The sequence below is a fragment of the Esox lucius genome, chromosome 11 (genome assembly GCF_011004845.1).
Source record: "Esox lucius isolate fEsoLuc1 chromosome 11, fEsoLuc1.pri, whole genome shotgun sequence".
In the NCBI taxonomy this organism is placed as follows: domain Eukaryota; kingdom Metazoa; phylum Chordata; class Actinopteri; order Esociformes; family Esocidae; genus Esox; species Esox lucius.
This window is the reverse complement of record NC_047579.1, coordinates 10,382,186-10,406,928: the sequence shown is the minus strand read 5'-3', so window position 1 is coordinate 10,406,928 and position 24,743 is coordinate 10,382,186. Positions and strand designations below refer to the sequence as shown.

Below are 24,743 nucleotides of genomic sequence, written 5' to 3'. Positions count from 1 at the left end.
ATGCAAGATCTCACCTCGTGGAGTTGCATTGATCCTGAGAACGGTGAGGAATCAGCCCAGAACTAAACGGGAGGATCTTGACGTGTTTGGAGGAGGAGGAATGCTGCCTATGACCCCAAGAACACCATCCCCACCGTCAAACATGGAGGTGGAAACATTATGCTTTGGGGGGGGGGGGTTCTGCTAAGGGGACAGGACAACTTCACCGCATCAAAGGGACGATGGACGGGGCCATGTACCGTCAATTCTTGGGTGAGAACCTCCTTCCCTCAGCCTGGGCATTGAAAATGGGTCGTGGATGGATATTCCAGCAAGACAATGACCCAAAACACATGGCCAAGGCAACAAAGGAGTGGCTCAAGAAGAAGCACATTAAGGTCCTGGAGTGGCCTAGCCAGTCTCCAAATCTTAATCCCATAAAACATCTGTGGTGGGAGCTGAAGGTTCAGCCTCAAAACCTTAATGACTTGGAGAAGATCTGCAAAGAGGAGTGGGACAAAATCCCTCCTGAGATGTGTGCAAACTTGGTGGCCAACTACAAGAAACGTCTGACCTCTGTGATATTCAACAAGGGTTTTGCCACCAAGTACTAAGTCATGTTTTGCAGAGGGGTTGAATACTTATTTCAATCATTAAAATGCAAAACAATTTATAAAATTTTTGACATGCATTTTTATGTATTTTTTTGTTGTTATTCTGTCTCTCACTGTTCAAATAAACCTACCATTAAAATTAGAGACTGATCATGTCTTAATCAGTGGGCAAACATACTAAATCAGCAGGGGATCAAATACTTTTTTTCCTCACTGTAGTTACTCTAAATAGGCTACACAGATACACTTGCTCAGGATTTAAAACCTTGGTGGTGTGGTTTTTACTAGTGTAAACTAAGACAGACCAGCTGATGTCTGAACATATTAACATTACGGTGCAGTCATATTTAAATAAAACATTTGTGTTCCTGAAATTCACAATTATGCAGCTTGATATCATATCAGTACTTTGACTTTGAAACTGTGTTCATGCTACACAAAATTAGTACACGTAGGCAAGGTCTGTATTTGGCACATATTACATTATGCAAAACAGCATGACAACTTTATATTACATTACTGATTACCAATTCAGAAAACATCTACCGGACATACTTGAGTTTCTCCAGTCTCCAGTGTGGATCCTCCAGACCAGCAGACAGCAGTCTGACTCCTGAGTCTCCTGGGTGATTGTAGCTCAGATCCAGTTCTTTCAGGTGTGAGGGGTTTGACTTCAGAGCTGAGACCAGAGAAGCAAAGCCTTCCTCTGTGACCAGACAGCCTGACAACCTGAACAGAGTTGATAATTAGTTCACAAACTACTTACATTAAGTCTCTGCACTTTCAAGTATTGATGGGCAACCAAGGCTTTCTGAACCCTTAGAAGATTGTGTAAATAATGTTAATTAGTTAACAGGTCACAGTGGTGACCTCCAGTTTTAAATTTTAGGAGGAGATGCGGTCCTGGTCCACACCTGCGGATTACCTGGTTTGGGGGGCCCGTTGCTGTCCCTGTCCTTGTCCACCTGGTCATACTTCTGACCTAGTCTAAAATCAAATAAACTCTGGATTTAGCCCAGAGAAATGTATTTATTATTCCAATTGGACTCTTAATATCTCACCCGGCACAGCCAAAAGAGGACTGGTCACCCCTCTGAGCCTGGGTCCTCTCTAGGTTTCTTCCAAAAATTCGACCTTCTTAGGGAGTTTTTCCTAGCCACTGAAATCCAACACTACTGTTGTTTGCTCCTTGGGGTTTAAGGCCGGGTGTCTCTGTAAAGCACTTTGTGACAACTGCTGTTGTAAAAAGGGCTTCATAAATACATTTGATTGATTGATCTCCCGGTCAGAAATAAATAATTTGATGTTACGAGTTCGGTCTGAATGGGGGGTTCGCTTCCCATTTCTTTTTAAACTGTGCCGCCATAGTAATGTTTAGGAAAATGAAAAGGTGTCATAGGATATACAAGATTAATCTAATTATTATAACATCAATGGATAGTGTCTCTCATGTCACTGCCTGTAACTCACAACCAACCTGTTGTACAATACAACATAAACAACAATATAAACTGGTAAACTAGGTGTCATGTAGAGGTTGTGATTTGAAAGCAACTTGGCATCAAGGGGAGAACTGGGAGCCTGCATTTTGTGACAAGGTTTAAAAAAGGCATTCGATCAAACAAAGATTCAAATGTTATTGATCACAAGGTTTTGTTTTTGTTAGCCACGGTTCACCAAGAAGGGCACTCAGAGCAATTATGTAGAGCATATGGGCTGGATTGGGATTTGTGGAATGTGTGAATATTGCAAAAGTCCTGAACACATTTTCTTTTTTAAATATACACTACCTGTCTTTGTGTAATTTAAGTGCCTCAGCAGACGTACAAAAATTGTAAACAATTTGCCATGACAAAATGTGTAATCTATGTACCTTAAAGGTCAGAATACGAGTAAAGGGTAAACAGGACAAATACATTGTTGTATACTGACATTAGTAACCATTTGGTAAAATCCCTGTGGAAAAGAAAATGATGGGAAGGAGGAATGGAAGAGAAATAAATCCCAAATACTCAAGAACTCTAGGGACCAAATAAATCACTTTGAGACATGTTGTGGACATTTCTGAATTAAGGTACATTTGAGAAATGTATTTTCTTTTACCTGGTATGTAACTCTTTTCTTTGATTGTGACACACATTTGTATAATATCAGAGCATCACTAGGTACTCTGACCATCTGTTCATCTGCCTAGACCAATAAGGGTATCTGTCCTTTGTTCCTTAGGAATGTAGGAGAAGGGGGTTTTGGTATTTGCCTAGGGGGCATCATTGACTGGTATCGGCAGATTATAAGGTTACTCTTTAATCTGCGCATCTGTATAACTCATCAGGGCATCTATTGTCTGTCCGGATGCTGTAAGACCTCTTAAGAGTTGAAGAAGTTACCTGTGTGGGGGAGGATAGCTGCCCCTTGTGTGAAGACTAGGTAGTAACAGAACAAAGGGAATGTGTTATATTGAGTTATGTCAGCTGGGCAGCAACTTACCACACCCCTTTCTCCTACTACTGATGACTGTCCTGTATTCATTTAGTCCTCAGATTATTATTCTGTAAGCTTTTGACGCGTCTCTCTGTTTGCAAATAAACTGTTAAATTGTTCCAAGAGAATTTTGTCTCTGTAATTACTCCTTTAAAAGTTCTGATCGATGGAATTACCATCACAGTCATTGTCACCCCAAGTGAGTCTGACGGACAAAATGTTGGGTTCTTGACTAGTGTGACAAATACAAACTATTAGTCTACTCACCTCAGAGTCTCCAGTTTACATTGTGGATCCTTCAGCAGAGCAGAGAGGCTCTTGACTCCTGTATCCTTCAGGTCATTGTTACTCAGATCCAGTTCTTTCAGGTGTGAGGGGTTTGACTTCAGAGCGGAGACCAGAGAAGCACAGCCTTCCTCAGTGACCAGACAAAATGACAGCCTGCAGAGAGTCAATCATTATTTCACAAACTGCTTTTGCCATTAAAATCCTCCTTGCGTAGCGCCCTTTAAAATCTGTTTTATTTTTTTCAAAATTCCTGGGTTGGCTGCTTCATTTTTTTGTGATTGCTTTTATTGTTACATCTCCATATAAACATCCTGGTTTCTCCAAATGCAACTGCCCTTAATTCTTAATAACCCATCAGCAACTACAGTATATGGATGAAGTGAAACTATTCTTTACTAACACGTAGACAAAAGTCTATCACAAAATGTTCTCATTCAATATATTTATCATGTCATCTTAGTCACTGTGGGTTATGAGACAACCAGCACATCACTACTTGCCCACAGACCTGAATGAGTGAGTTTACGGTTTCTGGCAGAATCTACATTTAAAATGGATGACGTAGATTATATCAGCACCTTCACACACCTTAACAAAATCAACTATGATTCCTGCCTCGACTCACTATATTTTATACAGCTTAGCAAAGGTATTTGAATTGGTGCAGATGGTTCATTCCCTTGTTTTTTGTGGGTAGAATACATTTGATTTGAGGTGTTCGCTGCAGGTATCTTTTCTTACCAGTCGACAGTGTTGTGTAAACTTACAGAATTACACTGTTTTATTGAAATATTACTCTGCTTCTGCACCATTATTGTAGTTTTATGTTGTGGCAGATTTGTCTCTGGAAATTTTTCATAACAGTAACATTATGCACAGTGAGTGATGACAAGTTCCACATGTAGATCCACATGACACACTGCCATAACCACTTGTGCTGGAATTAAGACACACACACACACCGCTTGCAGAGCACTGTTCTTCTAGCAGAGCTCAAAGATTTACTGCACTTTTATTATTAATATTGAAAACTAACATTTCATGTTTATGTCTTTGATTGATTGATTGATGTCTGGATTCTGTGATTCCCCCCGCAATCTTTGTGATACTAAAATTATATGACTATACTTGTGTGATGAACAAATCAAAATCGATCAATATTTGAGCTTCTCTACCCATTTTTCTCCCCTTTCCATATATTAAAGGGATAGTTTGTCAAAAATCCTATTTCGGTGACAGTCCCCTTACCCGGAGTCGGTCCTTCAAACACATGGTCATTTTTTAAAACAATCCATTATCCAGCTCTGTTTCAGTAAGTAAATAGCAATATTAGCATCATACAAATTCATGATTGGAAACCGTAGGTACCCCATCACAAAGCTGCATTGCAAGTGGAAAATTACTCTAAAACACTCCGAACTAAGACAAGTGGTGATGTTTACCTCAAAGAACATGACAATGTTGTTTTCCTCAAAATAAAGTTAAAATGTTTGGGATATAATTCTCATTTCAAATAAATGGGTACTTCCTGTGTTTACCGGTCAGTTTTGTTCACAATTGCATCAATCCACATGTTTGTTTGGGAACAGTAGGTGTATACATCACAGTAAAGAAAAGTTAGTGTTCGCTAGCTAGAAAGCAAATTACCTATTTAGTCTTTGATATTCACCTTGGACAGTCAAACTTTATTTGCTTGACAGAGAAAGGAAAATAGATATTATGTTTGACTCTGAATACAGGCAGGAAGAAAATATTTCACGGGATATAGCCTTATTTGTTCTAAACATAATATACAGTATCTCACAAATGTGAGTACACCCCTCACATTTTTGCAAATATTTGATTACATCTTTTCATGTGACAACAGTGAGGAAATGACACTTTGATACAATGTAAAGTAGTGAGTGTACAGTTTGTATAAAAGTGTAAATTTGCTGTCCCCTCAAAATAATGCAACACACAGCCATTAATGTCTAAACCGCTGGCAACAAAAGTGAGTACACCCCTAAGTGAAAATGTCCTAATTATGTAAGAATATGTTTTTGTTTGTCATGGTGTTCCTGTTAGTTGTGGTGTGTTTCCTTCCAGGCCTGCTGGGATGTCTGACAGGGTTTGGTCTTTACCAGTGATGGAGAACTGCTGGCAGTTTAGAGCAGGTGGAGGTGGGAAGACAGCAGATGTTTGTATTCCCCTTTTGCTGTGTTGCCCCTCTGTGTTGTTGTCATGTTTATTGTTGTGTTGTCAGTTATTTATTTATTTATTGTTACTGACCTCAGACTCTCCAGTCTACATTCTGAATCCTTCAGCATAGCAGAGAGCTGCTTCACTCCTGAATCCTTTAACTGATTGTCACTTAGATTCAGTTCTTTCAGGTGTGAGGGGTTTGACTTCAGAGCTGAGACCAGAGAAGCACAGCCTTCCTCAGTGATTCCACAGCCTGAAAGTCTGGAAAAACATTATTATACGGTTTAGAATTACTTTAGAAGTGCCTCTAAAGATTACATCATTGTACACATCTACACAAATGTCGTATTACAATATCATGCCTTGCAATGAATAATCCCCAAAATCATCTGGTTGTGTTGAAACATTAAGGCTGTGAGTGCGAGCTTGCTCAGAGCTGCTATTTCAAAACATGGGAACACAACGCCAAAAACAGTTGTAGCGTTGTTATGGTACTGGCCACAACACTCCAGCAGTTGTGGCCAGTACCATGACATTATTCTTGTGACTTACTGTATATTTTTCTCCAAGGCAAACAACAATTCAATGTTGTATTTCCCAAGCAACAAAAACAGTGGGTTGCACACAAACTTTACCAAACGACTCAAAGCTTCAGAGACAAAATTCTAAAGACAGTCTTAGCCATGAAGAAGGACACCACTGTTATTTACCAAGCCAAAATAACAAGACTTCCCAATCCAGCTCTTCCACCTAATATTCTTAAGGAAGAGGTTGTTGCATGGCACAGATCTCACTTTCAAAAAAGACAATAAAATCACTGCAGTAACACAATTCTTTGTGAAAGTACTACATCACAATATATAGATCCACTTAAATTAACATTTGCTGTAGCAGTGTAAAATATTGTAAATAACACAGATATTTTTTAAATCACTTTACGTTGTCAACTAAAGTGCAGTTGTTGTTAAAAAAGTATGTATGACAATTTCTTGCTTAAAAAAGTTGAGGTATATTTTATTATTCAGATGCTCTCAAACGTTTATTACATATTATGAAATCAAATTCTTTCATATTTAGGAATTGACAAATATGATCAATAGGTTTTTGAAGACAGACTACATTGTTTTTTTAAGCTAATTAATGTCTATATACCCAGCCATGTTTATTTACATTGTACTGTATTCTGGGAGTCATAAAGTACATCTGACCAAAGATTTGCAGATCTGTCCAGAAGACGAACAGATGTAAATGACCATCTCCCAGAGTTACTCATCTTATCACCTTTATCTTTGGTTGATAAACCAACATAGCAGCGCCCAAACACTTTAGCTACCTTTGGGCAACGTAGCTTCTGGAACGTTTTTACACAATGATTTTGATAGGTTGTCAGTTCTAGCATGATATGGTAAGATGTTCTAATCGCAAACATAATTTGTTTTTGTGTCAGACATATTCTTTTTATTTTAGAAAAACATGTTGGTACATAAGTAACCCTTCTTGTCCAGATTTGAACCATTGCCACCTCATTGAAATCGTAGTGTAGCTCTTCAAACGATTACAATGAGGAAATAAAGTTAAAAACACTCTTTGAGTGAAATGTGAGTAAATAAAAGCAAGGTTGCGTCACTCGTATCTTGATGTTACAAAGGTGCATTCTAACATTACGTTCTAATCCCACTGGTGTGATCATACATGTCACACCAGTGTCATACTGTTATAACATCTCCCTACTGTTATAACGCTTATCAATTGCCTGGGAACAAGTTGGAACTCTCTAGGCACATTGTAAAACATCAAATAGCAACACAACAAAGCAATCAGAAAAAACACAAATACATGGTCACCCCACACACCCCCACAATATTTTATTCACTGGACATGCATAGGTCACAATGGAAGTTCTGCCCTAACACATGTCATACAGGAAGTCACACCCAACAAACCGGATGTCCCGCCTACCAAACCAGAAGTCCTGCCCACCTGTCAAATCACATGACAGGAACGAGTGACAGAAGCCACACTATATTTCCAATTAAAAATAGATAGGCCAGTTAGCAGCTTGGGACCACAGAGCTGCTTAGTATCCTCTATTAAGTTCCTTAGCTATATATTATGTTTTTTTATTAAATGAAAGTTTAATTATATAGATAAAGTGGCCAGGTGATCACATTGATTACAAAAAAATATATTTTCAGGCTTGTTTTATTAGAGAAGAGCAGTAAACATTTATATTGTACCAGTGAATACTGGACAGTACCGGGGATTGGGTACTTTGTCCTGCTGGGAGCTGAGGGTTGATGGAGGTTCACCCAGTGACAACAGCATTTGTTTTTAGTCCTCTGTTGGTGTGTAACAGCTCTGTTGTTTATCATGTTAATCATCACCAGTGTTGGGTTTTCCGGACAGGATGCTTACACTTTACATAAACCTGTGAAAAAAAAACTTTCCCATGAACAGTGTTGGGGAACATTAAAAGTAACAAGTTACAGTTAGTAGTTACAGTTCCTATTAAGTAACTTTTATATTACTTAGTTACTTGCTGTAGAAAGTAAGGTGTTATGTTACTTTAAGATAAGCCCTTTGATTCTATGTTAGAATGACCCTTTAGTGGCTGGATGATACAGTAAACAAAGAGGCCAAAGCAATGTGGCATACCAAAGCATGCAGATTTTTATTCAAAAACACCAATTGCACATACCGACAGGTATGTGAGACCAGGAAGTGAGACCTAACCAACAACACAGACGGATGGAAACTGGCACGCTTTATACTGTGTTCCAGGTCAACTAGATTGGATGGTTCAATGAGTAGGTGTTCTCACAATATTCTCACATGACTATAGCATCTTAGACAACATGTAGATACATGTAAATACATAATATACGTAATCATACACCTCCTGCTAGTTACCACCTAACAAACACAAAATAATTACAATAAATATATACATTCACCTAAAGGATTATTAGGAACACCTGTTCAATTTCTCATTAATGCAATTATCTAATCAACCAATCACATGGCATTTGCTTCAATGCATTTAGGGGTGTGGTCCTGGTCAAGACAATCTCCTGAATCCAAACTGAATGTCAGAATGGGAAAGAAAGGTGATTTAAGCAATTTTGAATGTGGCATGGTTGTTGGTGCCAGACGGGCCGGTCTGAGTATTTCACAATCTGCTCAGTTAGTGGGATTGTCATGCACAACCATTTCTAGGGTTTACAAGGAATTGTGTGAAAAGGGAAAAACATCCAGTATGCGGCAGTCCTGTGGGCGAAAATGCCTTGTTGATGCTAGAGATCAGAGGAGAATGGGCCGACTGATTCAAGCTGATAGAAGAGCAACTTTGACTGAAATAACCACTCGTTACAACCGAGGTATGCAGCAAAGCATTTGTGAAGCCACAACACGCAGAACCTTGAGGCGGATGGACTACAACAGCAGAAGACCCCACCGGGTACCACTCATCTCATCTACAAATAGGAAAAAGAGGCTACAATTTGCACGAGCTCACCAAAATTGGTCAGTTGAAGACTTGAAGAATGTTGCCTGGTCTGATGAGTCTCGATTTCTGTTGAGACATTCAGATGGTAGAGTCAGAATTTGGCGTAAACAGAATGAGAACATGGATCCATCATGCCTTTTTACCACTGTGCAGGCTGGTGGTGGTGGTGTAATGGTGTGGGGGATGTTTTCTTGGCACACTTTAGGCCCCTTAGTGCCAATTGGGCATCGTTTAAATGCCACGGCCTACCTGAGCATTGTTTCTGACCATGTCCATCCCTTTATGACCACCATGTACCCATCCTCTGATGGCTACTTCCAGCAGGATAATGCACCATGTCACAAAGCTCGAATCATTTCAAATTGGTTTCTTGAACATGACAATGAGTTCACTGTACTCAAATGGCCCCCACAGTCACCAGATCTCAACCCAATAGAGCATCTTTGGGATGTGGTGGAACGGGAGCTTCGTGCCCTGGATGTGCATCCCACAAATCTCCATCAACTGCAAGATGCTATCCTATCAATATGGGCCAACATTTCTAAAGAATGCTTTCAGCACCTTGTTGAATCAAAGCCACGTAGAATTAAGGCAGTTCTGAAGGCGAAAGGGGGTCAAACACACTATTAGTATGGTGTTCCTAATAATCCTTTAGAACTACAAACTAACAAGTGACCCCCCCCTCTCCTATTGAACCACTTGGTCTCTCCCGGAACGTTTATCTCGGTGTTCGTACACCCGGGGACTCTTTTGGCCGAACACCCTGGAGCAGGCGAGACAGGACAGCTAAGTGATTATACCAACAATTAAAACAATGTTCAACCAACTATTGCCCTAGCACATTCCTACTGTGATATATACGCACCTAGACAAGTAGATATAACAGGATAAAGTTAAACAAACCCTGACTTCACTGTTCTGTTGTAATTTATGACCAAACATACACACAGTATTATCATCTGAGCTTAATCTAATGCCGCTCTCCCTTTCAGGTGGCGCTGAGTAAACAACCTGCCGGCAAACAATCACTGCTCAACAAGTATGCTATCAATCGTCACTAAATTGTTCATAGAAAGTGTGCAAACATGCAATGTGCAAAAAATGTCTGTGCAAATCCTGCCAATAAAGTGCAAAACATCGCCACCCATATGCCAAGTGTCATTATTAATGTGCATAGTTAGGTTCTCTTCCATGCTCAGTTGTTAGCCAACCCCATTGCTCCTTATTAACAAGACCAAAGCAGTCAGTCACTAGTAATGAAGTGCCCTTCGTTACATTTTATATTCACGTGTTGGTCACTTTTAATGGGTAATGGGGTACTGTTACATACTCAGGGATTCCATAGTCTGTTTCAGTCACCAGTATAAAATATTATCAATCATTATACAGCAAGAGACACCCATCCTTTTATGTCAAGTAATCATATATCATAATCAGAAACAATACTTGCATTTACTTATTTAATCAAGAATCTCTTAGAAATCCAGACATTATTTTGTATTGCAAGTGACTCCACATGTTCCACAATAGCCTGTTTTTATAGACATCAATACTAGATAGATCTACTGCAGTGAACAAGGAAGAACAAAAATAAAAGCTGTAATATTGAAAAGTAACTGAATTAAGCATGACACAATGTTTGAGTACTAACTATCTCTGTACGAAGGACACTAGGTAGGAAACATGATGCCCCATTTCTGATGGGTCCCAAACACCCTGTCCATACCACCTGTTAGGAACTGTGTATGTGACTGTCATAGAACTCTCTGAAAAGACCCTTGGGTCATAGGTTGGAATACACCATACAAGGGTATTTTACAGGATACATCTTATTATAGTCTGTGTAATGGTTGGCTATGATCACTGACTGCCTCCTATGTGTCCTGGCATAAAAGACTGTTAACTTTGTAATAGTTGGAGAACATGTAAGAACTATGGAAGATCAACATCTTGGACTCATGCTCATTAAAGATTCTCCCGACTTGTTTGTTTAAATACTCTGTTCATGGATCAAAAGTGGACAGAAGCTAACACCCCCCCAAAAAGGTTAGGCATTTTGAAATATCTTCACAAAAATGTGTGTAATCCATTATTGTTTGATGACTATTCAGTAGTGAAAAAATACTACGTGTGTTTTGAAATGATTCAGAATAATCCAGTTTATAAACAGAACATGTCAAGATGTGGTTGTCAAGATGTTCAATTGCGATCAACTTTCGTTGTCCAACAGAGGATGATTTGGCATTAAACTTTGGTTGCCCAACAGGCAAGAGATTCTGCCAAAACATAATAGCAACTCTGGTGTTTGGTTATATGCAAGGGTAGTAATGATGTAGTCAAAATAGTAAAGTGCTTCCCAAGTTTGAATCGTGAACTTAATTAATTTGAAATGAATAGGAACTGGGCGCGTGGCATTGGTAGGCGTATCATGACCTTTAGCAAGGAGAGCTGGTGCTGCCATCTTGGCATCCTCTGTTGCCACTGGCTACTGGAGATGATAAACGCTAGGTAAATCTACATTGGTTGCACTGAGGAGAGTTGAGTAATGCAAATGTATTAACTAACCCATTAACAACAGTAACATTACTTGTTACTTTTAAAAAAATTGTATGATTACTATAACATGTTACTTTGTAACGTGTTACCCCCAACATTGATCATCACTAGGTTATATATTAGGTAGAAAATAAACCACTATTACTTACTTCAGAGTCTCCAGTCTACTTTGTGGATCCTTCAGTAAAGCAGAGAGCTCAATCCCTCCTAAATCCTTCAGTTCATTGTTACTCAGATCCAGTTCTTTCAGGTGTGAGGGGTTTGACTTCAGAGCTGAGACCAGAGAAGCACAGCCTTCCTTTGTGATTCCACAACCTGACAATCTGGAGAGAGATTATCATGATGTCACAAACAGAACAATAGTTCAGAATAATTAGAAAATCCTCTATAGATTACATCATTGTCTTGTCAACTGTACTTTAGGGAGTACATTTAAACCTGACATTGTATTACATGACACTACAATGTAACTGCCTAAACAAAAAACATTATTAATGTTCTCAGTAAATAAATACACTGTAGATTTAAGAAGAGGGTTTGTGTGTTCGTGTGTGTGTGTGTGTGTGTGTCGGGGGGGGGGCATTTTCATGACTGTACTTACAGAGCAGCTCTGCAGGTTTTGATCACTGGCAACAACTCCAGAAGACCTTTCTCTGATGTGGAGTATTTATTCAGGTCAAACACATCAATCTCCTCTTCTGAAGTCAGTAACACAAAGACCAGAGCTGACCACTGTGCAGATGACAGTTCTTCTCTGGAGAGACTTCCTGAACTCAGGTATCTTTGGATCTCCTCCACTAGAGAATGGTCATTCAGTTCATTCAGACAGTGGAACAGATTGATGCACCTCTCTGAAGAGGGATTCTTCCTGATCTTCTCCTTGATGTACTTCACTGTTTTTTCATGGCTCTGTGAGCTGCTTCTGGTCTTTGTCAGTAGACCTCCTAAATGCTTCTGATTTGACTCCAGTGAGAGACCCAGAAGGAAGCGGAGGAAAAGGTCCAGGTGTCCTGTCTTACTCTGTAAGGCTTTATCCACAGCAGTCTTGTAGAATGTGACTTGTTCTCCGAACCACATTGAAACGTTCCTGTCGGTTGATTTTTGTTCATCCATTAGATTTTCATTGTTATTGATGAATGAGAGAAACACATATACAGCAGCTAGAAACTCCTGAATGCTCAGATGGACAAAGCAGAACACCTTGTATTGGTTCAGCCCACATTCCTCTTTAAAGATCTGTGTACAGACTCCTGAGTACACTAATGCTTCACTAATATCAATGCCACATTCTTTCAGGTCATCTTCATAGAAGATCAGATTGCCTTTCTGTAGCTGGTTAAAAGCCAGTTTTCCCAGTGTCAGAATGCTCTCTTTATTCCAGTGTGGATCTGTCTCTTTTTTCCCATCATACTTTACATTTCTGTGTGTGGACTGAAACACAAGGAAGTGTGAGTACATGTCTGTTAGGGTCTTGGGCAGCTCTACTTTATCATCTGTAGTCAACATGTGCTCAAGGATTGTAGCAACGATCCAACAGAAGACTGGTATGTGACACATGATGTGGAGGCTCCTTGATGTCTTTATGTGTGAGATGATTCTGCTGGCCAGGTCCTCATCACTGAATCTCTTCCTGAAGTACTCCTCTTTCTGTAGGTCATTGAACCCTCTCACCTCTGTCACCTGGTCAACACACCAAGAAGGGATCTGATTGGCTGCTGCAGGTCTGGTAGTTATCCAGAGGAGAGCAGAGGGAAGCAGATTTCCCTTGATGAGGTTTGTCAGCAGCACATCCACTGAGGTTGACTCTGTCACATCACAACAGCTCTTGTTGTTCTTGAAGTCAAGGGGCAGTCGGCACTCATCCAGACCATCAAAGATGAACAGAACTTTGTATTCGCTGTAGTTAGAGATTCTTGCTTTTGTGGTTTCGATTGAGAAATGATTGATGAGTTGAATCAAACTGAGTTTTTCCCCTTTCATCAAATTCAACTCCCTAAAAGGGAGGGAAAATACAAATTGGACATCCTGATTGGCTTTTTGTCCAGCCCAATCCAGAAGGAACTTTTGCACAGAGACTGTTTTTCCAATTCCAGCGACTCCCTTTGTCAGCACAGTTCTGATATGTTTGTCGTGTCCAGGTATGGGTTTGAAGATGTCATTACATTTGATTGCTGTCTCTGGTCTTGAATTTTTCCTAGTTGCTCGCTCAATCTGTCTCACCTCATGTTCATTATTGACTTCTCTCTTTCCACCCTCTGTGATGTAGAGCTCTGTGTAGATCTTATTGAGAAGTGTTGGGTTCCCTTGTTCAGCGATACCCTCAAAAACACACTGAAACTTCTTCTTCAGGTTAGATTTGAGATCATGTTGGCAAATCATAGCAAGCTCATCTGAATGAAGAAATAACAGAATATTGTGTCCTTAAACAATGACAGTTTCTTTCTTCCATGTTAAATTATTAAAAACATCATTACTAGAAGTCACCAGATGTTGTCTTCTGGTCATTATTATTAAGTTAAACAGCTACATAAAGCTTTTAAATGTTCCTCTTTATGGAACATTCAAGGAGTAAAGTCTGACAACTCTTACTTTTCTCCAGTGTGTCAGCAAGATCCTTCTGGTTCATGTTCCTCAGGACATGAAGTGTGATCTTCAGAACCCCCTCTTTGGCACTGCTCTCCTGCTTCTCATCTTCAGGGTCCACACCTTCCTCATCCTCCCTCTCAAAGCCTTCTGGGAGATCTGAACTCAGCACTGTCTTGAACCTCTTCAACTCTTCTGTCACAAATGACATGATATTCTGTTCAAGTAACTAAAGGGAGCAGAGTGAAAAGTTCACATAAGGCTGAATTAAATATTAACAAATAATATTAATAAATGTATGAATGATTGACATATTAACTTTATTTGAGGTAAACAGAAAGAAATGTACATAACAGGACCACATACACTGAATATAGAGGACAGGTCTGTTTGATGACTCTGGACAGATTGACCACTGAGAATCTCAGGCTCTGATCTCACCTGTTGGTCTCTGTGGACAAAACATGAAATTACATCTACACTTCCAGAGTGCCTACAGACTCCCACACATTTTAGTTTTCACTTTCAGGACTAACAACTCATTGTTTGTAATTCAGAAACCTAATTGTCCTAGTCTTGAATCAAAAACTTAACCCTAAAGAAAGAAAATAATTAAAGATAAAAGAGTGGGGATGAAGTGAAAAATAAAAAAGTAGAAACAAAGATGTGAAAATGGGTGAAAAAAGGAGGAAACAGTATAATAACAAAACATGTAATAATAAATGTTAGTACTCATAATGCAACATTGACCATAGTAGCTCTACAATAGAAACATGTGGGCTCTTAAACCCCTTTAACTCAGTTAAAAACCACAACACCCAAAGTTTATCATGAACCTTGACCTGGATATTGTATTGTAAGAAGAATTAAGTGAGTCTGACCATGAAGATTATTTTCATATCTGGTTCTTCTTTCTTCAATATAATTTGTAAGCCTCATTTGTCAAGGCTACTCTACAATTTGAAATTGTGAAGATACTAAAAACCAGTTGTAAAAAAAGTAATGGTAGTCTTCTCCTATTCTCCATATGCATTTTCTTATTTCTAACAAAAAACGATTACTTAGCCAACGTTAGATTCAATGCTGATATACATTTGTTATTTCAATAAACAAAAATAATGGAAATAACAAAATAGCTGAGCATGGTTTTTCATATTGTATGCTTTATGAATCCCTCATCTATATGCTGTTTACTTGCCTTGCTCTCTCTCAAGTGACTGACTACTAGACAGGCTGGTGAGAGCAACAGTAGAGTGAGAGCGGGTTAAGCAACTACTAGAGTAAGTAGCTCCCTCTGCTGGCCACTGCAAGATCAACACCTCTTGACAATTACGAAGAATATACTGCATTTCATGTTCTCCAACTTAACTGGTTGATAAGACAGGAATCCCAAACCAGGTCTGAGACATACAGATGCATCTCAAAACATTTTAGTATCATGGAGAAGTTAATTTCTTTCCATAATTTAAATCAAGGAGTGGCACCTTCATATATTCTAGATTCATTACACAATGTGAAACATTTCAAGCCTTTTTTGCTTCAATCTTGATGACTACGGCTTAAAGCTCATGGAAATCAAAAATCCAGTATCTCAAAATATTAGACAAAAAAAATATATAATACAGAAATGTCGACCTGAGAAGAGCTGTAATCAGCTAATTAACTCAAAACACCTGCAAAGGTTCCCTAAGTATGTTCATTTATGCACTCAATACTTGATCAGAGCTCCTATTGCACAGATTTCTGCATCAATGCAACGTGGCATGGAGGCAATCAGCCTGTGGTACTGCTGGGCTGTTATGGATGCCCAGGTTGCTTTGATAGCGGCCTTCAGCTCGTCTGTGTTGTTGGGTCTGGTGTTTCATTTTCCTCTATGGGGTTTGGGACAGACGAGTTGGCACAGTAATAGTAATCAAGCACAGTAATACCATGGGTTTGCTCTATGAGCAGGTACCAAGTCCTGCTAGAAAAGGAAATCAGCATCTCCACAAAGCTTGTCAGCAGATGGAAGCATACAGTGTTCTAAAATCTCCTGGTAGACGGCTGCATTGACTCTGGACTTGATAAAACACATTGGACCAACACCAGCAGATGACATGGCACCCCAAATCATGACTGACTGTGGAAATTTCACACTGGACTTCAAGCAACTTGGATTCTGTTCCTCTACACTCTTCTGCCAGACTCTGGGACATTGATTTCCAAATGAAATGCTAAATTTACTTTCATCAGAAGAGAGGACTTTGGACCACTGAGCAACGGTCCAGTTCTTTTTCTCCTTCGCCCAGGTAAGACGCTTAAGACGTTCTCTCTGTTTCAGGAGTGGCTTGAGACTAGAAATGTCACACTTGAAGGCCATTTCCTGGACACGTCTGTGGGGGGTGGCTCTTGATGAACTGACTCCAGCCTCAGTCCACTCCTTGTGAAGCCCCCCAAGTTCTTGAACTGGCTTTGCTTGTCAATCCTGCACCTTTTCCTACCACGCGTTTCTCTTCCAGTCAATTTTCCATGAATATGCTTTGATACAGCACTCTGCAAACAGCCAGCCCATGCAGTCATGACCTTCTGTGGCTTACCCTCCTCGTGAAGGGTGTCAATGAGTGTCTTCTGGACAATGGTCAACTCAGCAGTCTTCCCCATGATTGTGGATGTGTGTACTGAACTAACCTGAGAGATTAAAGGCTTGGGGAGTTAATTAGCTGATTAGAGCTCTTCTCAGGTCAACATCTTTGTATTGTAAATTCTTTATTCTAAAATTTGAGAGACTGAATTCTTTATTTCCATAAGCTGTAATCCGTAATCATCAAGATTGAAACAAAAAAGGCTTTAAATGTTACACTTTATGTGTAATGAATCTAGAATATATGAAGATGTCACTTTTTGATTTGAAAAAATCCACAATATTATAATTTCTTGAGATGCACCTGTAAATGAAGATAACAAATGCCCATAATGATGAATACGTATCAATAACACAAACCAAACTTTTTGGACTATTATTAATATAATGCATTATACTCCCATTGTAGCACCTTCATTTAATACATCTTAATAAATATGGTAACAAACTTTTTTTTATTGATCTTAATTGTTAATTACCATGGTACAATGTATAATGGAGGTTAACTCAATCATGTTATAAGTGGAAGTTGTAGTAGTACCATAATCCATTTTATAAGTGGAGACTTTCATAGTAAAAGTTTTATAAAACAGGAAAAGTGATTATGGATGAAAAAGCAAGAAAGTTTACTCTGTTTATATTCTGCTGTCTTTAATGTCATCATATAAATGTTTTTTGTTAAATGTATGTACATTCTAAAGATTTGGTTTGCCTGTAATATCTTTTTGGTTAAATATTGTCCATCAGATAATAGGTACAAAATAAACAAATAAGAGACAATGATGACAATCACTGACCATGACCCATGAGTTTTTATTACCTTTGATGTGTAGAAAAGTCTCCCAATCTGAAATGTGTTGGTAGTCTCATAGAACGGTCACTCTTCATGGACACACAGCTGGGTACCAGAGAGCATGGGCGAGGCTAGCCCCTTTTTAGGGGTGCTAAAAAGGGGCACCCCTAAATGGAGGCTAGCCTGCTCCTCCATCTGGAGACGTGTGATTGGCTCTTTAACACGAGCATCTAAACTTGATATTCCTGACCTATCATTTAAAAACAGTTTTAAATGAGAGGTCAGGAAAATGGAGCTTGAGGCCGTGTATAGGTCGCAGCAACTGGAGATCGTCCTGCGCTAGATTTTTCACCCTTGTCTTTAGACCACACCTCCACATCAGGTCAGTCAACTGACCGGTTTGATATCAGCAAAAACATTCAACTAGTTCCACCATTTAGAGTGTCCAAAGTAGATAGCTATTTTGGTGTGTTTGAATGCTTTGCTGCCTCAAAGAGGCAAAATAGCTCAAAAGGTTTGGCCATTACTCTTACAGTGTAAACTGTTTGGTAAAGCACATGATGTTGTGTCCGTGTTAGAGCTTAAGGATAGTTTGAAGTAGTACTGTGTTAAGAATGCAAATTTCTGTGCATATGAGTTGGTCCCTGAAGCCAATTGGCAGAAGTTTAGGAACCATAAAAAGGCCCACATAGGTGCTATGTGGAGTTTGCTCAGGAGTTAAAAAATTTACTAAGACAACATTTAATATGCCCCTTACTGAATTTGGGAGCAGAGTCCCAGCAGGGACTACACCAGTCAAACACACCTCACTTCCTTCTCCACATTGTCCTAATGAAGAGTGAGAATGCTTTCACCGCCACAGAAAAGGCTGATTATGGCTGATTTCGTGAAGCTGCAACGTAGGCAGGTCTCATCACACAACTCCTTCTAAACCGGTGGGGTAGTGAAGACTATGCCTATTGCTCAGGAGAACTTCTCTATTGTGTTGTGTCCATCCCCTGATCCAAGTTATGATCCTTTCATATCTACTGGATCAGTGTCACTAGATGACGATCCGGAGACGCATCTGCCTATTGGAATACTAAGAGATTCCGGAGCATCGCAGTCCGTCATCCTCTCGGATGTTTTGCCTGGTTTGGTGAGTCGTTGTGTGGCTACAGTGTAGTGTTGTCATTGTGTGGTTACAGTGTAGTGTTGTCATTGTGTGGCTACAGTGTAGTGTTGTCATTGTGTGGCTACAGTGTAGTGTTGTCATTGTGTGGCTACAGTGTAGTATTGTCACTGTGTGGCTACAGTGTAGTGTTGTCATTGTGTGGCTACAGTGTATTGTTGTCATTGTGTGGCTACAGTGTAGTGTTGTCATTGTGTGGCTACAGTGTAGTGTTGTCATTGTGTGGCTACAGTGTAGTGTTGTCGTTGTGTGGCTACAGTGTAGTGTTGTGGCTACAGTGTAGTGTTGTCATTGTGTGACTACAGTGTAGTGTTGTCATTGTGTGGCTACAGTGTAGTGTTGTCATTGTGTGTCTACAGTGTAGTGTTGTCGTTGTGTGGCTACAGTGTAGTGTTGTCATTGTATGGCTACAGTGTAATGTTGCCATTGTGTGGCTACAGTGTAGTGTTGTCATTGTGTTTCTACAGTGTAGTATTGTCATTGTGTGGCTACAGTGTAGTGTTGTCATTGTGTGGCTACAGTGTAGTATTGTCATTGTGTGGCTACAGTGTAGTGTTGTCATTGTGTGGCTACAGTGTAGTGTTGTTGTTGTGTGGCTACAGTGTAGTGTTGTCATTGTGTGGCTACAGTGTAGTGTTGTCATTGTGTGGCTACAGTGTAGTGTTGTCATTGTGTGGCTACAGTGTTGTGTTGTCATTGTGTGGCTACAGTGTAGTGTTGTCATTGTGTGGCTACAGTGTAGTGTTGTCATTGTGTGGCTACAGTGTAGTATTGTCATTGTGTGGCTACAGTGTAGTGTTGTCATTGTGTGGCTACAGTGTAGTGTTGTCATTGTGTGGCTACAGTGTATTGTTGTCATTGTGTGGCTACAGTGTAGTGTTGTCATTGTGTGGCTACAGTGTAGTGTTGCGAGGGATTGAGATGGACTGTGTTCCAGTGCCTGTGCACTATGTATAATTGACATTTGAGTTACATTACGGATATTTCAAATTAGCTCTGCAAAAAGTATCTTCCTGTGAAAGGGATCACCTTAATCATGGGAAATGACATTGCGGGAGGTCTAGTGAGGCAAGTGTTAGAGGTTTTTAACACTCCAGAAAGCACCACTAGCTCTGAACTAGTGAACTGGGAGCTTGATGTTGTGTATCCAGCGTGTGTGGTGACGTGCGCACAATCACATCAACTGGGCAATGTGATTGAGCTGGACGACACAGTGTTTGGCCCAGTCTTCAGCATGGATGATGTTTCCTATTTGTGTTCTACTTCTACTGTGGAAACAAACAGTCAAGGTCAGCTTCATTCCTTTAATACTGGTGAGTGCATGTTGCCATTTACTGGTGAGAACCTGATTGAGGCACAACAGTACGCTTGAGACATTTTATTTCTCTGTGATAATTCAAGAGCAGGCTGAAATGCAAACCGTAGCTTACCTTATTGAGGATGGGCTATTGCTGTGTAAATGAACTCCACATCAGGGACCTGATGGCGTATGGAGTTCTGTGTTTCAGATTATCCCGACACCTTTTAGGTCACAGGTATTGTCCTTGGCACATTACATTCCACAGCCAGGACATTTGGGAGTTAGAAAAACATACAACCGTGTGTTACAACATTTCTATTGGCCAGGGTTGAAAAGAGATTCGGCTTGTTCCTGCAGGACCTGTCATACCTGTCAGATCACCAGGAAGCCTAAGCGGGTCATCACACCGGCTCCTTTCTACATGATTCCAGTTATGGGGGAGCCATTTGAGAAAGTCATAGTAGACTGTTGGCCCATTACTTAAAACAAGTCAGGAAATCAGCACCTGTCAACGATTATGTGTGCTGCCACCCATTATTCCCATTACCTCTTCAGAAAATCACATCCAAGGGAGTAGTGTCAGCTTTGACTAAATTATTTGCCTCTTTTGGTCTGCCTAAAGTAATTCTGGCAGACCAGGGTTCAAATTTATTGGCCAATTTGTTTGTTCATGTGACACTCACATGGTGTCCAGTGCTTATCATCCGGAGAGTCAGGGAGCCTTGTTACGAAGTCCATGTTACAAAAATATTGTATGGACACTAAAAACGACTGGGACGAAGGCGATCATTTTGTTTTATTTGCAATGAGAGAATCAAAGGTCCTGCCGAGCAGAGTTTTGGACACACGGTTAGGGGTCCAATGAAAGTTGTGAAGGAACATGTATAGAACAAAAGCAGGTTCTCCCAAAAAAGGTGTTGGATAATGTAAGTCTAATTCGTGAGTGCTTGCATGCTGGCTGAAAAGAAAAGCTGACTTCCATACAGAGGCGAATGAAGGGGCGTTTTGATCGCAAGGTTGTTTCTCGTTCACTACAGCCTGGAGACCACGTTCTGGTGCTGTTGCCTGTGCTTGGATCGTCTCTGCGCGTTTTACAGGCCGGTACAGATTGGATAAAAAGCTAAGTGAGACTGATTATGTTATAAGGACTGCTGACCAAAAATGTTGATGTCGCGTGTCACGTAAAGAATGCTTAAACTCTTCAAATTGCGTTGATGATTCCTGTCTCTCCTGTAGCTGCAGTTGTCGTGGTTCCCCAGTCTGTTGGTGTACTGAAGATGACGAGGATGATGTCATTTTTCGTAACACACCTCAGCGGAGTCAGGGTGTTTCCTGCATAGAGGATTTTTTGGCGCCCCCCAAAGAGGTTTTAGCGAGCACCAAAGGAAAATCACCAGCGCCAAAATGATAAGAATTGAACAACTATCAAACAACTGCTGAACAAGCAGAAAATAAACCGAAGGCTAGTGAGATCCTCTAACCGACGTAATTTCCCCATGTTGGTTATTTTGGTTTTTCCTGTTAATACTCTCGCCTTAAAAACGTAATTTGTGTAGTCACATGACTCTCCCCGTCCAGTCTGCGGTATGGAAACAACATGGAGAACTGAAACGCAGAGTCAACTGAGCAACTAGTAGCAAAGAAAAACACAACGTCGGTCGTTTGGACACATTTTGGATTCAGTAAAGACGACACCCAACAAAAGGTCAAATGTAAACATGGAAAAACAGTTTTCCATTGTCCCAGGAGACGGGACCCACAACTTAGGAGGGGGCAGGATGGGTGTGTCTTTTAGGAAATAACTGTTATATTTTCTGTTTTAAAAAACCTTTATTAATTCTGTCAAATCTGGGACATTGTATTTCAATTACAGAATCAGGAATATTTTGTCAACAATTAAATACAAATTCTAAAGACATCAACGCTTACAAACATCAAAGATAACCAGATGAATGATTGCAAAATATGGTTTTACAGACCAGTGTGGTGATTCATTCTATTGATTAGTGACTCTAGTTTACAGGTTACATCTTCAGTGGTTTTTAATCAGGATCAATCATATGATATATTTACTCAGTACTAGAGAGTTATTGTCAGTGTTTTACTACGGTGTGTCCTACTGAACATGACCATGATTAGAGTGAAACATCATGTTGTGTTTGACACAGGGACCATCTGACACAGAGACACTGAGGAGTCAATATAATTAACCCTGAACCCTGGATAGAGGGGCTCAGTGAATGTGGTGTTGAATGTGTACAGGTGGGTCAGTGTGTCAGAGGAGACCCTGTAGAAGGACAGAGTGCCGGCTGGCCAGTCCAGATACACTCCTACTCTGTGGGAGTCTGAGGAGGTGACAGGTATGTCAGTTGTCTTCTTATTGTGTCAGGCAGAGTAACAGTCACCATAACAGTACAGACTCCAGGACTTGTCATTGTATCCAAGACAACAGTCATCACCCCCTCCTCTCCTGTTCATTCCTTTATACGACACTCCTATCACAGCCCCTCCCCCACTCCACTCTACCTCCCAGTAACAGTGTCCAGACAGACCCTCTCTACACAACACCTGTGGCCAGTCCTCAAATCTCTCTGGGTGATCAGGATAATGCTGCTCCTCTCTCGTCCATGTCATCTTTCTGTTCTCCTCAGACAGAGAGAGGTTTCGGTTTACTGTGTTTGGGTCCAGTGTGAGATCACATACATCTGATGGATGATACCAAGAGACAATATTACACATCATTGTCATCATCATTCACATTATATACACACATGCTTGTTTTATTTATTTAATGTCACATACTGGAAATGAAGACAATCAGACAGAAAAAGGAAACGCACACAAGCATAATGAAACAAACACTTTGTAACGAATACGCTCTGGAGACAGGAATAAGTGAATCAAGCTTGGAGCAGGCGCGCAGATGGCTCTAGGGACGGGGGGGTCATGACCCCCCAAGATTCATAGAGACCTGATCTGTCCCCCGCCCTCACTATCACTACGAAAGGTGAAAGAAATCGGTAAAACAGAGGACTAACCAGTGTTAACACTCTCTCTGTGTGTGTGTGCTACGACTCCTGAGTGACGCGTCGCCGGGGTCCTATGAGGAGCTGGTAGGTGCCTCAATCGTGCCTGTAGGAGCGGTAACCGGTTACCATAGTGATCCTATACCATCTATGACTGAGCTGAGTGGGTGATTTTCTGAACTGAATCGACTGTATAAATGCCACATAAAGGCAATGAAGAGACAAAAAACAATCACCTCGTGTTTTCACAAACCAAACAATGTAAGTATCCTATTCCTGTTGACTTTCCCAGATGTGGCAGATTAGATTTGTTAAGGGGAATAGCTAGTCTGACAATAATGGCAAGAAGGATTTTGCACTTAGCAAACACAGCAAAATGTGGAGACCATAACTATGCATTTAGGTGAGTGGACAGAGGCAAATAATGAATGAACACAAAAGGAATGGTTGGATTAATCAAACAATTTATCGTCGTCAGGAAATAATGTTTAATCTTATCATTTAACCTATTGTACTGTATAAATTGACTGAGGTATGTTCACTGTTGTGTAAGCCACTAAAGAAAGTATTATAACAAGTAAATGTGTGTGGTGCAAAGTTTATGCAAACAACAAATAAAGGCCTACATAAACTTTTGACCTCCTCTTATAGCAGGAAATCATGTTGTTTTATTGTACGGAGCAACGGAGGATATAGATTCTTAAATTAAATTAAATATGATGAAAAACATTTCTTAATATGTCATACATCATTTGAAAGATATTTCTAATCTATAAATTGCAACAAACTTGTAATTAACACTTACATTTATAATGTTGAGTTATTCTTAGACATTTGAAATAGTAGTTTTAGCCATTAATGTATATTTCACATTGTTTTGAAATTCTATAGAGGTATAGAGGGTTAACTGAAATTATAAGATTTAAAATGTTGTCCTCCTGGCCTGCAGGCAATTTCTGATGACAGTAAGGCAGGCCCAAGTCAGTCAAGTGAGGATCTGAAGAGGGCAGCCACAGTAGAAAAAGACAGCATGAGGAAGGAGAGACAGTAGAATTACAGACAGAAGAAGCAGGGACAGAACAACAAAGAGGGACCGGAGGCAACACAGAGGGAGAGGATGTTGACATGATAATGACATATACAAAGTCAAATCAACCTGGCCCCTGTTTTGAGAGAAATGCTCCCTGAAGTCAGGTGCCTATTTGATCAGGTAGAGACATTAGTAAGATTGTTGATGGTGGTGCCCATATCATCTGCTGAGGCAGAGTGCAGTTTTAGTGGGTTATGCAGGTTGAAAACTTGGTTGCGATCAACCATGACTCAAAAAAGACTCAATGGCATTGCTGTGTGCCATATTCACCAAGAGAGGCTTGACAGACTGGACGGACAAGAAATTGCCCAGCAGTATGTTCAGGGGAATGAAAGGAGGAGAGATGCTTTTGGGCCCTTCATTGAGTAAATTTGTTTGGCTGCACTAGACGGAATTTCTCATACTCTGTATACTTACTTTTATTTATGTAAATATGTTGTTTGTTATTTTATTTTATTTATTTTTTATTTTTTGCAAATAGGTTCTTAGATTTTTTGTTCATAATGATATACTTTGTATGCTGAGATAAGCAAATGTTTAAATAAAACATACT

At 40.0% G+C, this 24,743-nt stretch overlaps 1 protein-coding gene and 1 pseudogene across 1 annotated transcript in view; one reads left to right on the top strand and one right to left on the bottom strand.

The window, feature by feature from the left end:
• The window catches only part of LOC114840304 (NACHT, LRR and PYD domains-containing protein 3-like), an 82,873-nt gene extending 67,784 nt beyond the window's left edge, over positions 1-15,089 (bottom strand). Inside the window, exons 1-4 of the mRNA XM_034295559.1 lie at positions 15,072-15,089; positions 14,197-14,419; positions 12,209-13,997; positions 1,149-1,322 (exon numbers count right to left, since the gene is read on the bottom strand). Coding sequence (XP_034151450.1) covers positions 1,149-1,322; positions 12,209-13,997; positions 14,197-14,419; positions 15,072-15,089 — 2,204 coding nt within the window. The remainder of the gene's footprint in view (positions 1-1,148; positions 1,323-12,208; positions 13,998-14,196; positions 14,420-15,071) is intronic.
• The window catches only part of LOC114834060, a 202,607-nt pseudogene that overhangs the window by 163,391 nt on the left and 14,473 nt on the right, over positions 1-24,743 (top strand).